Source organism: Dipodomys ordii, unplaced genomic scaffold (genome assembly GCF_000151885.1).
Source record: "Dipodomys ordii isolate 6190 unplaced genomic scaffold, Dord_2.0 Scaffold281, whole genome shotgun sequence".
NCBI classification, from domain to species: domain Eukaryota; kingdom Metazoa; phylum Chordata; class Mammalia; order Rodentia; family Heteromyidae; genus Dipodomys; species Dipodomys ordii.
Window position 1 is genome coordinate 181,240 of NW_012267497.1, and position 14,663 is coordinate 195,902.

Sequence of the window (14,663 nt, forward strand, 5' to 3'; positions counted from 1 at the left end):
CTTACCTGAATACCAGGTGCATGGTGCAGTTCTTACTCGGCTGCCTCTTTTTTAAAAAAACCTAACACTGACTGTTACACCCACAATGAGCTCACTGCCAGTGCTAAGTTGTGCTGGACCAATTCTGTCCTGAAGCCGGACCCTGGGACTCACTGTTCTGTCACTCAACTGCCTTGTGTTCAATAAGAAGGAGCTAAGCCTTCTGGGTTCCTTGGCAGGCAGTGCAGGGGAGATGCAATCTCGGGTCCTGGGAGCCCTGTGAGGGGTGCAGGCCCAGACCCCAGGGCCACCTCCTCACTCACACCTGCAGGTGACAAGGGCTCAGCGCCCCCTGCTGGCCTAGGCTGCATGCACGTTTGTGTCTGGGCTCCCACTGGGCTCCTCTCACTATGTCTCTTGCACAGTAATACAGGGCCGTGTCCTCGGTTCTCAGGCTGCTCATTTGCAGGTACAGCGTGTGAACCGGCGCTTCACAGAGTCTGGGTACCTTGTGCTACTACCATCTGTATTAATTAGTGCAATCCACTCCAGCCCCTTCCCTGGAGCCTGGTGGATCCAGCTCATCCAGGAATTACTGAAGGTGAATCCAGAGGCTGCACAGGAGAGTCTAAGGGACCCCCCAGGCTGCACCAATCCTCCCCCAGACTCCACCAGCTGCACCTCATACTGCACATCTGCAAACACAGAGAATCCTGGTCAACCATGGTCACACATGTCCAGGGTTCCTCCCACTCATGTCCATTTGCACACTCAGTGTGTCTTGTCTCCATACATCACCTTTCAGCAGAGCAACAAGGAGAACCCAGCGCAGACCCAGCTCCGTGGTGAGTGCTCTGTGTCAGCCTGAGCCCTGAATGGTTCACCTGGAATCCAGGGCTGACGTCTCTCCACGCCTTCAGGGTCAGGGCTGGCTGGTTTTAGTGAGTAGAGGAAGTCCCTATTTGCATGTCTTCTGCTACATAGTGAGAGCAGGGGTGGAGGTGTCAGGGAGGGCAGTGCTGAGGCAGATGTGAGAGTCCTGAGGGGCATTGCTACAAAGATGGCCTCCCAGAACACACGGCATCCCATTGCTTCCACCTGCTGGTTATCCACGTATTCATCCCATGTTGATCTGAATAGTACAGTCACCTCCCTGCACAGACGGGAAAGTACACACAGGTTCCACACAGCAGTGTGCTCTGGGGAGAAGATGTCATGTCTGCGACGTCATCTGTCCTTCCTCTCCCTCATTGCTGAGGTCGGTGTCCTCTGCTCCATTCTTGAGCTGAGTGGGTCACGGTCCTCTAGTGAGAGCAGGAGAGACGTGATGCACTGCAGGAGCTGCTGAAAGAAGACTCAGAGAGCCAGGCTCATGGGGACACTGCTGACAAGCCTGCATGTCTTCTGTCATCATCTGCATGTCTGTCACTTCCTCTCATCTCATCGACTGCCTACTGCCAACAACCTCACTGAGGATAAATGCCTACATGAACCTCACAGTCACCAAGTGTGCACTTGACATGCATTAGCCTAGGCACAACTACACAATATCTGTACAAGTCTTTGCCAGCTCATCAATGGGTTTTACAACAGTTGAGTGTTGAGGGTTCCTCTCACAGTCTGGATGCACAAATGCTGTTGGGTGTGGGATTTGTCAACATTTCTTCCTCTCCAAAGCATGTCATCTATTTATTTTTCACTTGAGCCGAAATTTGATGAGTTTCAACTTACATGTTTAATTGATCCTGATATAAAATCTAAATTATCCGTAGGATATTCCATGGGCTCTGTATTCTGCATAGAAAGTCTTGATTTCCCTGTGTCTTCATTGGACACCTGGCCAGTTGTTGATGTATGTGCACATAGATGTGAATGGGAGACCTGACCTGTTATTGATGTGTGTGCATGTGTCTGAGCATGTGTGTACAGAGGCATTCTTATGGCACACTTTTCATAATACTACTCACAAGTATGGCTTCTTACCCAAACTTGAGTTAAAAGTGTCAGGAGGGTTGTGCTTCTGGGTTCCATAACTTGGAGGTCCAAGTGGAAAGTCAGGTCTTGGTCCCCAGCATGTCAGCACAGAGAGGAGGTGAACGTTCAGAATGGGGCCTGGTGGGAGGGGTGCAGGCCCTGGGTCTGGGGTTGAACAGGACAGAGCCTCCCTCAGAACCAGAGGCCCTGATGTCCCACAGTCATTTCAGTCCCTGAGGGTGACGTTTATAATGTGTGTGTGTCTTATGTTAAAATCTCAGCAGAACACAGAAGATGCTGCAGTGTGGGTCTGGGTTGGGGGTGGCTGCCTCTGAAATGTCCCTGGTTCTCATTTCTGTTTTCCTGGTCAGCAGCCCCGGCCTCTCTCTGTCCACAGCAAATCTTAGGATTTGTTCCTCTGGCCACTGCCATACTGCGGCACCTCCTTAGAGACCTCTCTGTTTATTACTCGTTGACTCTTTCTGACTTTACATTTATCCTTTTGTTCTCTTCTCTCGTTTTGTTACAAGAAGTCAAAGAATGCATTCCAAAATACTTGACGCTGCTGAGAGATTCCCACTCCCATAAGCTTGCTGGCCTGCCCTAGGTGGACTTCTACAGTCACCCAAGATGTGAACGTACCTCAGCCACTTCTGCCACGTCCTCCCTAGGATGTCCTGTGCTCCATGCTCCCTGCCCTGTCCCTAATTTCTATCTGAGCAGCATCAGAATGGCCTTTGCCATCCATCTTCCTACCAACTTTCTGAACATGTAGATATGAGCAGCTCGGCTCACAACAATGTTTTGGGCAGTGAAGTTCAAGATATATAAAGGTTGTCCCACAGAATTAAGGTGCAGATAAAACATTTCTTTTATTTAGTGGCCTTGCAGTTGTTGTAACAACACAGCATCATGCATCCCAGCATGTTCCTGGTGATGATGTAGCTAATGTAAGGTGCTTCTAGTTGCATGAAATGGGCAATACATTGATGTCCAGTTTAAATTTGATATGACAGTAAATGTGTTTCCTAACAATCTTGAATTCTCTATATCATGAAACACTATGTGTTCCATTATGTCTCAATGTTTCTAGGAGATTTGTTGGCAGCATTTCTTATTATATTTGGGTTGATCTTGTGTTGTTTGTTTTATCTCTAGTCTTCCTCAGATCTAATCTTGGTGGACATGGCAAAGTGAATTTTACCAGTGTGTTATTCTCTGTGTGTGTTCAGGAAGTGACATCCTATGTTTAAGTAAATCTCACAGTGGCAGGGCAGATACAGAGTCGAACTGGAGTAGGATGAGTACAGGCAAGGCAGACACAGAGTGGACCTGGCATAGGATGAGCACAGGCAGGGCAGATACAGAGGAGAACTGGGATAGGATGAGCACAGGCAGGGCAGACAGACAGTGGAACTGGGGTAGGATGAGCACAGGCAGGGCAGACACAGAGGAGCACAGCTGGAAGTTTCCCTCTGCTCCTGGCCCTGGGGCTGAGCCTGAGCTCCCTGTGTGCTGAGCGCCCCCTGCAGGCCAGAGCCCAATGCAGGGAGGTTTGTGTCTGGGCTCTCACTGAACTCCATGCACTGTGTGCAGCACAGTAATACGTAGCCGTGTCCTCTGCTTTCAGGCTGTTCATTTGCAGGTACAGCATGTTCTTGGAGTTGTCTCTGGAGATGGTGAACCGGCCCTTCACAGACTCCATGTATTTTTGCTGGCTTCCATCATACCATATAACCGCCACCCACTCCAGCCCCTTCCCTGGAGCCTGGCGGACCCAGTGCATGTAGTAATCACTGAAGGTGAATCCGGAGGCTGCACAGGAGAGTCTCAGGGACCTCCCAGGCTGCACCAAGCCTCCCCCAGACTCCACCAGCCGCACCTCACACTGCACACCTGCAAACACAGAGAATCCTGGTCAGCAATGGTCACACACATGTCCACTGTTCCTCCCACTCATGTCCATTTGCACACTCAGTATCCCTTGCTCCCCATAAATCACCGTTGAACAGAGCAACAAGGAGAACCCAGCACAGCCCCAGCTCCATGGTGGTGGTCTGTGCTCAGTCACTGGTGGAATCAGCTCACAGAGCTCAGGTCAGGGATGGGCTGGTTTTCATGGGCAGAGGGACGTCCTATTTGCATGTCCTCTGCTATAAAGCAGCTCTGGGGCAGAAGTCTCAGGAGGGCAGTGCACAGAGGAGATGCAGGTGGAAGGCAGAGTTTGTTAGTTTAGTGTATAAACTATGAAATGTCTCCAATCAATTGGCTTCAAAAAAACCAGATTTAATATGAACTTCTTTACAGAAGTTTAACTCTGCTTCCATTAGTCAAGTTTGCTAATCATTTGTTTTTTAAAAAACATTTTCCCTTTTAATTTTGTATTTTTACTAATTGTTTGTATTTGGGAAAGTAATGGAGTCACATAAAATCTGGACAGGAATGAATAAATATCACAGTGATATTCACCAAATACTGTGGAAAATGAATTGGAAATCTTATGGGTGGGGACAGGAAGGAAGGATTGGGAGAGAGAAACAGAAGGGGAAAATGGTTCATTAAGAACTGCACTGAGAACTGGAAAGGTGGCTCAGTGGTAGAGCGCTTGCCTTGCATGCCTGAGGTCCTGGGTTCAATTCCCCAGCACCACATAAGCAAAAAGAAAAAAAGCTGGAAGTGGCGCTGTGGTGCAAGTGCTAGAGCGCTAGCCTTGAGCTGAAGAACTGAGGGGAATCGTCCAGGCACAAAGTTCAGGCCTCACGACGGGACCAAAAAAAAAAAAAAAGCAAGAACTGCACTGATTGTACCTGATTCAGGTAACTGTAACCGCTCTGTACATTAGCTACTCAATTTTTTTAATTAAATAAAAACAAAATAAACTAAGTTGTTCTATAAAGATGTTGCTGTTCAGTGAGGCACTTTATGAACACACTGAGGCTTAATCAACTTTGCCCATTTCAACATTCCTGCCCACCCCACCTCTTCCCTCTCTCTGCTTAATGTTCAGGACATGTATGCTGACATCATTGAACAAAGCAGTCATGGATACAAGGCATGTGGATCTGTGTCATTCCTTCCTCACCTTTCCCCTTTGTCCCACCCTTAGCTCAGTGTTCTCAATTCTGTGGCCTATGCACTGTATTCTTGCCTGCATTCTCCACGTTGTCTCCTTCATTCTTCTACCATTTGCCCCTCATCTCTCCACTCCCAGTACCCTCTTTCTGGTGCTTACTTTGTTGGTCTTTGACTTAGTCTTTGTGAAGAGCTGTACTCTTTGATCTCTCCATAGGGTCTATTGTATGTGTCTCCCACTGAGACATATAACAACAGCAGGAGAGGACCATTAGCATCGCTGTTCTGGGAAGCAGGGATGACCTGAGCTCTCTGCTCTTATTGCACATGGAGCACTGCTCTCATCCATGCACATTGTGAGAAACCTGTCAGCCAGGAAGGTCACCATGTTCGCCCCAGGTCCCTACCCCCATATTACCCCCTTCCTCACTTGTCTCTGAGGTGCCTTTTCTCTAGGCCTTTACACAAACACAGCCTTGATACTGAGGCGCGGCAGCCTGGCTTTTGAGTGACCCAGGACTGGAAATACCCCTCGTCAGATCAATGCCGCACATTACAAGCCAAGCCTGTTGAAGGTTGCAGTGGAGGTGTTGTGTGGATGGAATGGCATTCCTCACTAATTCCTCTCTGGCAACCTGGGTGGATCTGAGTGGGAACAGCCCAGAGAGGATGACATTCCACCACAGAGGCAGCAACTGCAGCAGGCTCTGTGGGAGGTTCTAGATCTCTTCCTGATGGCCAATCGCAGGAGCTCCCACCCACCCTGCACCTCCACAGCCCACGTGCTCCAGGAGGACCTGGCCCCAGCCGGTCCTCAGTCCCATGTGCACAGGCTCAGGACAGTGAGGTGATGCAGGTGAAATCCCAAGTGATGACTGTTTTTACACTTATCCATGTCCCCTTAGCTACAGGTATCCCCAGAGCTTCCCGCCAGAGTCCATAGAGAGGAGGACAGGACGGTCCAGGGCACGCAGCCTGGGGACACCAGTGAGTTCTTCCCAGGCATGCAGGAGCCAGGGACACAGCCTCATTGACCTCCAGGTCCCAGTACTGGAAATGGGGTCTAGAGACTAAATACAGGTCATGTCTGCAGGAGATTTAGTGTGAAGGACAGGTGTGGACAACACAGAGACAATTAGCAACACATATGTCCTTCTAGGATCAAGCATTGACCAGATCCAGAACTGTGGATGAGAATCATAATCTACAGCGTGTGTAGAAATGGACGGAGGCCGAGGAGCTGGTGGGGGTCACTGGGCCTCTGAAGGTAACCACAGCTCAGCATTGCACTCGACTGGGCTCAGTGGGTCACAGAGCAGCCCCCGGACCTGACTGATGGCCCCTCACATGTCACCAGCAAGAGGAAAGGGGACAATGGGATCAGAGCCGGGCTGGATGCTGGGCTGTGTGAGCAGAACAGTGGGCCTTGAAAGCCATCAGTGACATGGAGGCCCTGGCTCTGCACAACATCCCGTGCACTCCGACCTGAGGATAAAGACTGACCTAGCCAGGGAGTCCACTGCGTCTGTCCCGAGTCTGAGAGGAAAGGACTGAGCAGGGATCTTGACCTTCCTCAGATTTGACCTCAGTGATCTCAGCAGTGTCCACCGACCATGCATGGTGAAGAGTAAGGAGAACACCGTGGACAGCTCTGCGGGGGACGCTGCGTCCTGTGGAGAGGCCAGGCACACAGAGGAGTCAGGGCCTGAGCTCCACAGCTGTTCCTGTGACTGCCATGACCTCAGTGTGTGCCCAGCGCCCCCTGCTGGTGCTGACTGAGCATGACCTCAGTGTGAGCCCAGCGCCCCCTGCTGGTGCAGAACGCCCTGCAGGGAGGTTTGTGTCTGGCCCACACTGGATTTCCTGCACTGTGTGTCTGTAGCACAGTAATAGACGGCCGTGTCCTCCACTCTCAGGCTGTTCATCTGCAGGTAAAGTATGTTCTTGCTGTTGTCTTTGGAGATGGTGAAGCAGCCCTTCACAGAGTCTGTGTACTGTATGTTACTACTACATAAATGGATGAAACCCACTCCAGCCCCTTCCCTGGAGCCTGGCGGAGCCAGTTCATCCAATAACCACTGAAGGTAAATCTGGACACTGCACAGGAGAGTCTCAGGGAAGCCCCAGGCTGCACCAAGCCTCCCCCAGACTCCAAAACCTGCATGTCACACTGCACACCTGCAAACATAGATTATCCAGGTCAGCAATGGTCACACACATCCACGGTTTCTCCGTCTCTGCTCTCCTTACACACTCAGAGTCCCTTCTTTCCTGCAAATTACCTTGTAAAATGGCCACAAGGAAAACCCAGGTCAGAGCCCCCTCCATGGTGGAGGTCTGTGCCCAGTGCTGATCTCAGGATGGACCCCTGGAAGTCAGGCCTGACCTGCAGAGCTGCAGCTTTTCATGAGCAGAGGGAGGCCCCATTTGCATGTCCTCTTGGTATATAGCCAGCTCTGGGGTGGAATCTGAGCAAAGGCAGTGCAGAGAAGACAGGAGAATCAGGAAGCCAGCAGTGACAATGATTACATGGAAGAGAACACAGACCTCATCCCGCAGCAGAGCGAATGCTTTAGGAGACCTCCTCTTACTGTATTTTACACAGCACAGTCAGTCTTCACTCACATTAGGTATCATGATGTGTGCATGTGTCACATTGTTGGTGGTATGAATTTTTAATTGAAGAGTCTCTTGATTGCTAGAGAGGTGCACTGCCCCTTGAGCTGTGTGTCCAGCCATTTTTGCTGTATTTTCTTTAGTGATTTTGGGGCTATGACCATGCATTTTTCCTGGTGGTATGGGTGGTGTTCTCCTATCTGTGCTTTCTGTGCAGCTGAATGGATTGCTGTGCATGACCGTGTTTATCTCTGGGCTGACACTGTGTCTATGGGACTGGCTCCAGTCATTCCTGCCAGTCTCCCCTACTGAGGAGGGGCAACCAACCCATCTGACCATTTTGTCACTTTTAAACTATGGAAATGCACTTATTTTATTTGCTGGAAACATGTTTAGCTTTACCACATAGAGGTCTTGTTTATAACATTTCAAAAGCACCACAGCACAGGGAAATCTGCTTCACCAGCAGCAGAGTCAGGAAATGGGGCATTCTTCCGGAAGCAAGTCCTTGGCTTCCGCTCTACCCCTCCTCCCACCAGCAGTGGTTGTGGGTTAAGGAAGGCTGTGTGCTTCCTACGGCAAATATGCTAAGGGGATCATATTAGGGTGATCATTTTGTGTTCACTTTTCATTTACTTTTATTTTTGGTATTTGGGTTTGAAATCACAGCCTTGTGTTTGCTCAGCACGCTCTCTGCCATGTCTTCAGCTCCTTTGACTCTACGCTGTTTCTCACTTAAGGTGAAATGACTTTGTCCAGGGCTGGCCTCATGCTGTCATCTTCCTAGGATGCCCATTATATTTGAGTTTACAGGTGTGGGCCCATGCATGGATTATTGTGAGATACAGTCTCATCAACTTCTTGTGCAGGCTGGCCTCAATCCATAGTTTGCTGGATATTTTCTCCTGCATAGCCACCAAGTTCAGCTCAGTGGTGTCTTAGTCCATTCTTGGTGGTATAAAGGTATCCCTGATGGGGAAGCCTATACAAGGTGAGTATTTGTTTCTCATAGTCTGGGGTCAAGGTGTTCAAGGTCAAGCACTTTTCTGTCTGTTTTGGGCTGTTTTTCTGCTTCCTAGATGGTCTACATCCTGTGTCCTCATGTGGCAGAAGAGACACCTGCATCCTTCCCTTGCAGAATGGGAAGGAAAGTTCAACTCCCCTCCTCAAGGGGACAGGAGGACAGTCACCATCCATGAGTCAGGCTAAAGCATTAAATTCCAGGTCATGAATGTTGGGGAGCCAAGGCATGCACCCCATAGCTTCCCACCTCGGACTGGACTCCTTTCACATTGTACCTTCCAAATGATTTATCCATAGCAATGGCAGCAAAGCGCTAGTGCCCCCAGGGCTAATTTTACATTCAGATTCCAAGGTTTTGCTATCGTCTAAATCAGAGGGTGTTGAGTCACAAGTTACTGGTGTTGTAAATACAACATGAGCCTGGAATAGGGCAGAAATTCCCAGAGGGCTGATGGGAAAAAAGGGTAACCATAGTTACCAACAAAATCCAAACATCAACTAGGAGACATGAAGCCTGAGGACTGAATGATTTTGCATGACTTGAGTTCCTGATGGGCTCACACAGTGTGGACGTGTACACATGAAGTCTCAGTCATTTATATATTGTACTGGGTACAGGTGTGTATACATAGTGTGGACCTGGACACATGTGGTCTCTCTCTCTCTCTCTCTCTCTCCCACCCTCTCTCTCTCTCTCTCTCTCTCTCACACACACACACACACACACACACAGACACGGTACTGGGCACACCTGGGCAAGGAGCCCTGTGTGTGGGGTGTGTGGGTCTGCAGCTCTCCCAGGCTGGATTTTCACATGAGCTTTGTCTCCTGCAGTACTGAGCACAGGTCACCCCACAGGTCAGTTAGGCTTTGCCTCTCTGGGGTGCCCAGCCCATAGTTCTGAGGACACTTTCTAGTGGTCTTCCTGCACTGTCCCCATTTCTCTCGTTGTCTCTGCCTGTCCCCAGCCATCCATGAATCAGATGGTCTCCACACATCCATCTTGGATTCTGTGCCCTGCAGAGAGACCGTGTGACACCCCGAAGCCTGAGCTCCGCACAGGGTCAGCACTGAGCCCCACGCTGCCAGGACACAGGAGTCACCCCTGGGAAGACTGAGGTGGCCACATTGGCAGGCAGGGCGGTGTGGAGGGGTCTGTCCAGGGCATCCTGGGCTGCACGGTGCCCGAACCATTCCTGCCCACTCTGCCCTCATCCTGAGCCCTGTGTCTGTGACGGAGTGGCTGCTCCAAGGCTCCTTTCAGTCTCAGCTCAGGGAGCTGCACTTGGCTTCCTCTTTCCATCACAGTCTCTTATCAGAGCTCCTGGACCACTCCAGCGTTCATGCCAAAGCTCATCTCTCTGCTCTGTCAGGTTTTCTGTTTACTTCTTTTCTCCAGCTAGTCCTGGGCCTTGAACCTGGGCCTGGACCCTTTCCCTGAGCTCCGTTTGCTCAGGGCTAGCGATTTTCCACCAGAGCTAGCACAACTTCTGTCTTTGTCTGTGATTAGTGGGAGATAAACATCTCACAGAATTTCTGGCATAAGGTGATTTTGAACTGTGATCCTCAGATCTGATCATCCTGAAAGCTGGGATGACAGGTGTGAGCCACCAGTATTGGGCCATTTTTTCTTTCAAATTAGCTTCATTGTACCAAATTATGGGTTTCCTTATGACATTTTCACACAAGTGTGTAATGCACTTTGATTGCAGCCTCTCCTGCCCCTGACCAATCTTGCTGTCTTCCACATGTTATTATCATTCCAGTTTTATATTCATGCTTTTGATCTTGTCCAGATCTTTATCCCACCTAAGAGACAAAAATACAGTATTAGTCCTTTGGAGTCTGGCTTATTTTCATCAACAAAGTGTTCTGGATTTCTTCAATTTTTCTTCCAGTGATGTAAATTCATTCCTTTTTATAGCTGAGTAATTCCATTCTGTATACATAGCACACTTTCTAGGTTCATCCTTTGAGGAATCCATGAAGTGACCCAGTCTGATCCCCAAACTTTTCCTATTGTAGACAGTTCAAGACAAACACAACTGTGTGGTCACTATATCATAGACTGCCCGAGACCCCCTTGGGTGTGTGCAGGAGTGAGGAGAAGGATCATTGGTGACTTGGCTTTTAGTCTGTTGAGGGTTTTCCATTCTGAGTCTCATAGTGCACTCGCTCACATTCTGAGGGTACCATGGAAGGTTTCTTTTCCTGCATCTTTGTCAGTTCCCATATCTTTTCTTGATGATTATTAGGGTACAGTGTTGGGAGCCAAAAGGGAGTCTCTCAGCATGATAGGCTTGACTATCTCACTGGAACATCTTGAGGCTGTTTACTGAATCTTATCTTTTCATCCTGCCCCAAGCAAACACCCTGTAGCTGCTAACGACCACCTTTGCACACTGCCCTAAGCAAACATCCTGCAGCTGCTACAGCCAATGAAAAAGCTTCCTTATTCCAAGCATATAAAAACCACTGTGTGAAAAATAAAAATTTGCAGCTTGATCAGAATCCCTGTCTTGCTGTCATTCTTCATGTCTCTTGTCCCTTCATTCCTTCTCACTTAGGTTCATTGCCCTGGATTAAGTCCTGCGGGTCGGGACAACTGGCACTCAATGTGGGGTATGAACCTCTGACTAAGGAAGGAATGCTGTCCTCTGAGAAAACTTGGCCAAGTACAGTCTGAGATCACCTCGACCGACCCCGCCGAGAGACAGATCCAGGAGGAGAGTGAGGACGACTCACGGTGAGTGACCCACCATGGGACAAGCAATATCATCACATGATCTATTTCTGTCAGACCTCAAGGAGGCCTTCAAGACATGGGGAACATGGGTTAAGAAAAGGGATTTACAATTATTTTTCTCATTCATAGAGGACTTGTGTCCTGTTCCCCTTTGAAGGAACCATAGATGCAAAAAGATGGCAAAGAGTAGGAGATTGTTTAACAGATTATTATGAAACCTTTGGTTCAGAAAAGGTTCCTGCTACCACCTTTTCCTATTGGAATTTGATTAATAACTTTTTAAAATATTCTCAATTTGATAGTGGAATTTTAAAACTTGTAAAAACGGGAGAGGAGGTTCTCCAACATGCCTCTCGGCCCCCCGCGGCTTGCCCATCGGTTGTTTTAGATATGCCTTCTGGTCAATTTACTGAAAATCCCTTCCTTTTTGGCCCAGCCCTTCAAGGGCCCACTGTCCCTCCAGATCCAGATATTTTTTCTCCCCCCCCCCTTTACCTAACCTGGCACCTTTACGCGAGTCCCTTCAACATAGGCGAGAACACCTTCAACTTTTAAAAAAACTGTGGTCCCTTGATTATGAACTCTGCACACTGGCCTTGGCTGATACGCCAAAACCGCCTAATAAAATTAACGTTATATCATGCCATCAACCAGTTCTCGCCTTTCCAGTAACTCGGAGCCAGACAGATAGGACCTCAGAGGGTGAGGAGGATGAATCAGAAGAGGAGGAAAAGGAGGATGAGGAACAGGATGCTGGGGATGAAGAGGAACAACCCACCCAGAGAAAAGGCCAACAAGAGTATAAGAGGCTTAGCCTTCAGTTTGTTGAGAAGCTTAAAAATGAATGTGCCCAATATGGCCTGACTGCCCCTTATATGTTAGCCTTGTTAGAAAACCAAAGTGAGCGCTGGCTCACCCCTAATGATTGGAAGTTCCTGGCTCGCGCCACCCATAGTGGGGGTGATTTTCTTTTATGGAATGCGGACTTTAAGGAACAATGTAGAGAGACCGCGCAAAAAAATTTGGCTAAAACATCTTCAAAAACCTGGACCTATACTAAACTTTTGGGTAATGCGCCCTTTGATACCAATGCTAAACAGGCGCGCTTTCCTACCAGACTTTTGGCACAAATTCAAAATGCTGGCCCTTATGCTTGGAAGCGTCTCCCTCAAAAGGGATCGGCTACTACTTCCGTGGCAAAAGTTAGACAGGGGCCAGAGGAACCCTACAGTGACTTTGTCTCATGGCTTAATTTGGCTGCAGAAAGGCTTCTTGGGCCCAGTGATAGTGAAAGTGCCTTTGTTAAATATCTTGCCTTTGAAAATGCTAATCCGGCATATCAAGATGTCCTCTGGCCACATAAAAACAAGGGTGACCTCTCTGAGTTCCTCAGGCTTAGTGCTGGAGTAGGGACCGCTCACACCATGGGGCTTGTCATAGGCTCTGCTTTTACCAAGGCATTTCAAAGTTCAGTCCCTGGCTAGGTACTTGCTTTAGTTGTAAACAACCTGGTCACTTTGCATGTGAATGTCCCTTGGCAAACAAAGCCAAGGGGCAATGCCCTCCCAAGCTACAGGTAGACCACTCCCTGACACTCTTTGTCTTTTAGATCAAGAACAAGCAGCCCCAAGGTGGCTGCCAGAATGCTTGATAAAACAGGTGAATGGCTTACCACAACCCAGGGGAAGGTGGCTGCCAGAATGCTTGATAAAACAAGTGAATGGCTTACCACAACCCAGGGGAAAACTTCCCACCAAGGATGATGCCTTTTCCCTTACAGATGCACCTAGAACTCCAGACGTGGACCCTCTTGTTTGAATTTATTAAATAACGGATTAATCTCTTGGCTTCTAAGCCCATACAGGTTCATCACCATCACTTTGATATGGCAGACCAAGGCATTGAGGTCTAGGATTTACCCAAGGCTTTTAATTAGTGTTTTGCCATAAGCTTCTTCCAGTGGGAACCCCCCCCTTTCCTTTTTCTTACTTAGAAAGCCCTTCTCCTTATTCATAACTCCTGACCATTCAACGGGCAAGACCTTTTGGGCCCTTGCCATAAGGGATAGGTTCGCCCCTCCTCATATAGGCCCCTCCAATTGGAGGAGGATGCACCTATGGGAGGAACTAAAAATGCTCAAATCAAGGATTCAGGTAAGACTGCAGGGGGATGGATCTGCAAGATCCCAAAACCCAAGACCCCTGAGTGGCAAGTTCTGGTGCATGACAGTTGGCATGCATACCCACAAGCCGTCTCCTCAAAAAACATGCCAAGGCCTGTAAAATTCCCCTCCCCGAGTGAGGACGCTCACATGGGAGTGGAGAAAAACCATGGGTCCTTAGATGAACATAGCCTCTGTCACCCCCTTAAAAAGAGCAGCCAATAATTGATGGCAAATTTTCTAAATAAGAAAGGGGGAGATGTCGGGAGCCAAAAGGGAGTCTCTCTGCATGAGAAGCTTGACTATCTCACTGGAACATCTTGAGGCTGTTTACTGAATCTGATCTTTTCATCCTGCCCCAAGCAAACACCCTGTAGCTGCTAACGACCACCTTTGCACACTGGCCTAAGCAAACATCCTGCAGCTGCTATGGCCAATGAAAAAGCTTCCTTATTCTAAGCATATAAATACCCCTGTGTGAAAAATAAAAATTTGCAGCTTGATCAGAATCCCTGTCTTGCTGTCATTCTTCGTGTCTCTTGTCCCTTCATTCCTTCTCGCTTAGGTTCATTGCCCTGGTTGAAGTCCTGCGGGTCGGGACAGTACATTTGGAATGCAGTGCAGTCATGATGTGCATTTCGTTTATGACTGAGAATATTGAATATCTTTTATGTGTTATTGGCCTAGGAGATGCTTATTTTAAGCTCTGACCAAGTTCTCTATATATTTATTATTTGAATTGTGTGTACTGGTGTTTAATTATTTGAGGGATTCATGTATCCTGGAAATTCATCCTCTGTCAGATGCATGTATGGCCAAGATTTCGTCCCCTTCTGCATATGGTGTGTTTACTGTACAAACTGAATGTTATTCTCTCCTGAGGGCAAAATGTGAATTAAGTCTTGTCAACTTCCGGTACTACTCTTTTTCCTCCAGGTCTTTGGTACTTCCAAGTGACAGTATCACTTTCACTTTCCATTTCTGAGAAGAAGGCCATGGTACTTTTGATGGAGATTGATCAAGTCTTTAGACTCCTTTTGGTAAAATGGCCATTTTCACAGTATCTGTTATCTCGATCCTTGTAATTTAATG

The 14,663-nt window shown here is 48.4% G+C and overlaps 1 pseudogene and 1 gene segment (V, D, J or C); both read right to left on the minus strand.

Moving 5' to 3' along the window:
* Positions 1–298: 298 nt before the first annotated feature.
* Positions 299–1,196, minus strand: LOC106001264 (annotated as a pseudogene).
* Positions 1,197–3,213: 2,017 nt separating this feature from the next.
* Positions 3,214–7,394, minus strand: LOC106001266. The segment is given in 3 exon segments: positions 3,214–3,369; positions 3,494–3,849; positions 7,308–7,394. Coding segments are annotated over 3 exon segments (558 nt in total).
* Between the last annotated feature and the right edge of the window lie 7,269 nt (positions 7,395–14,663).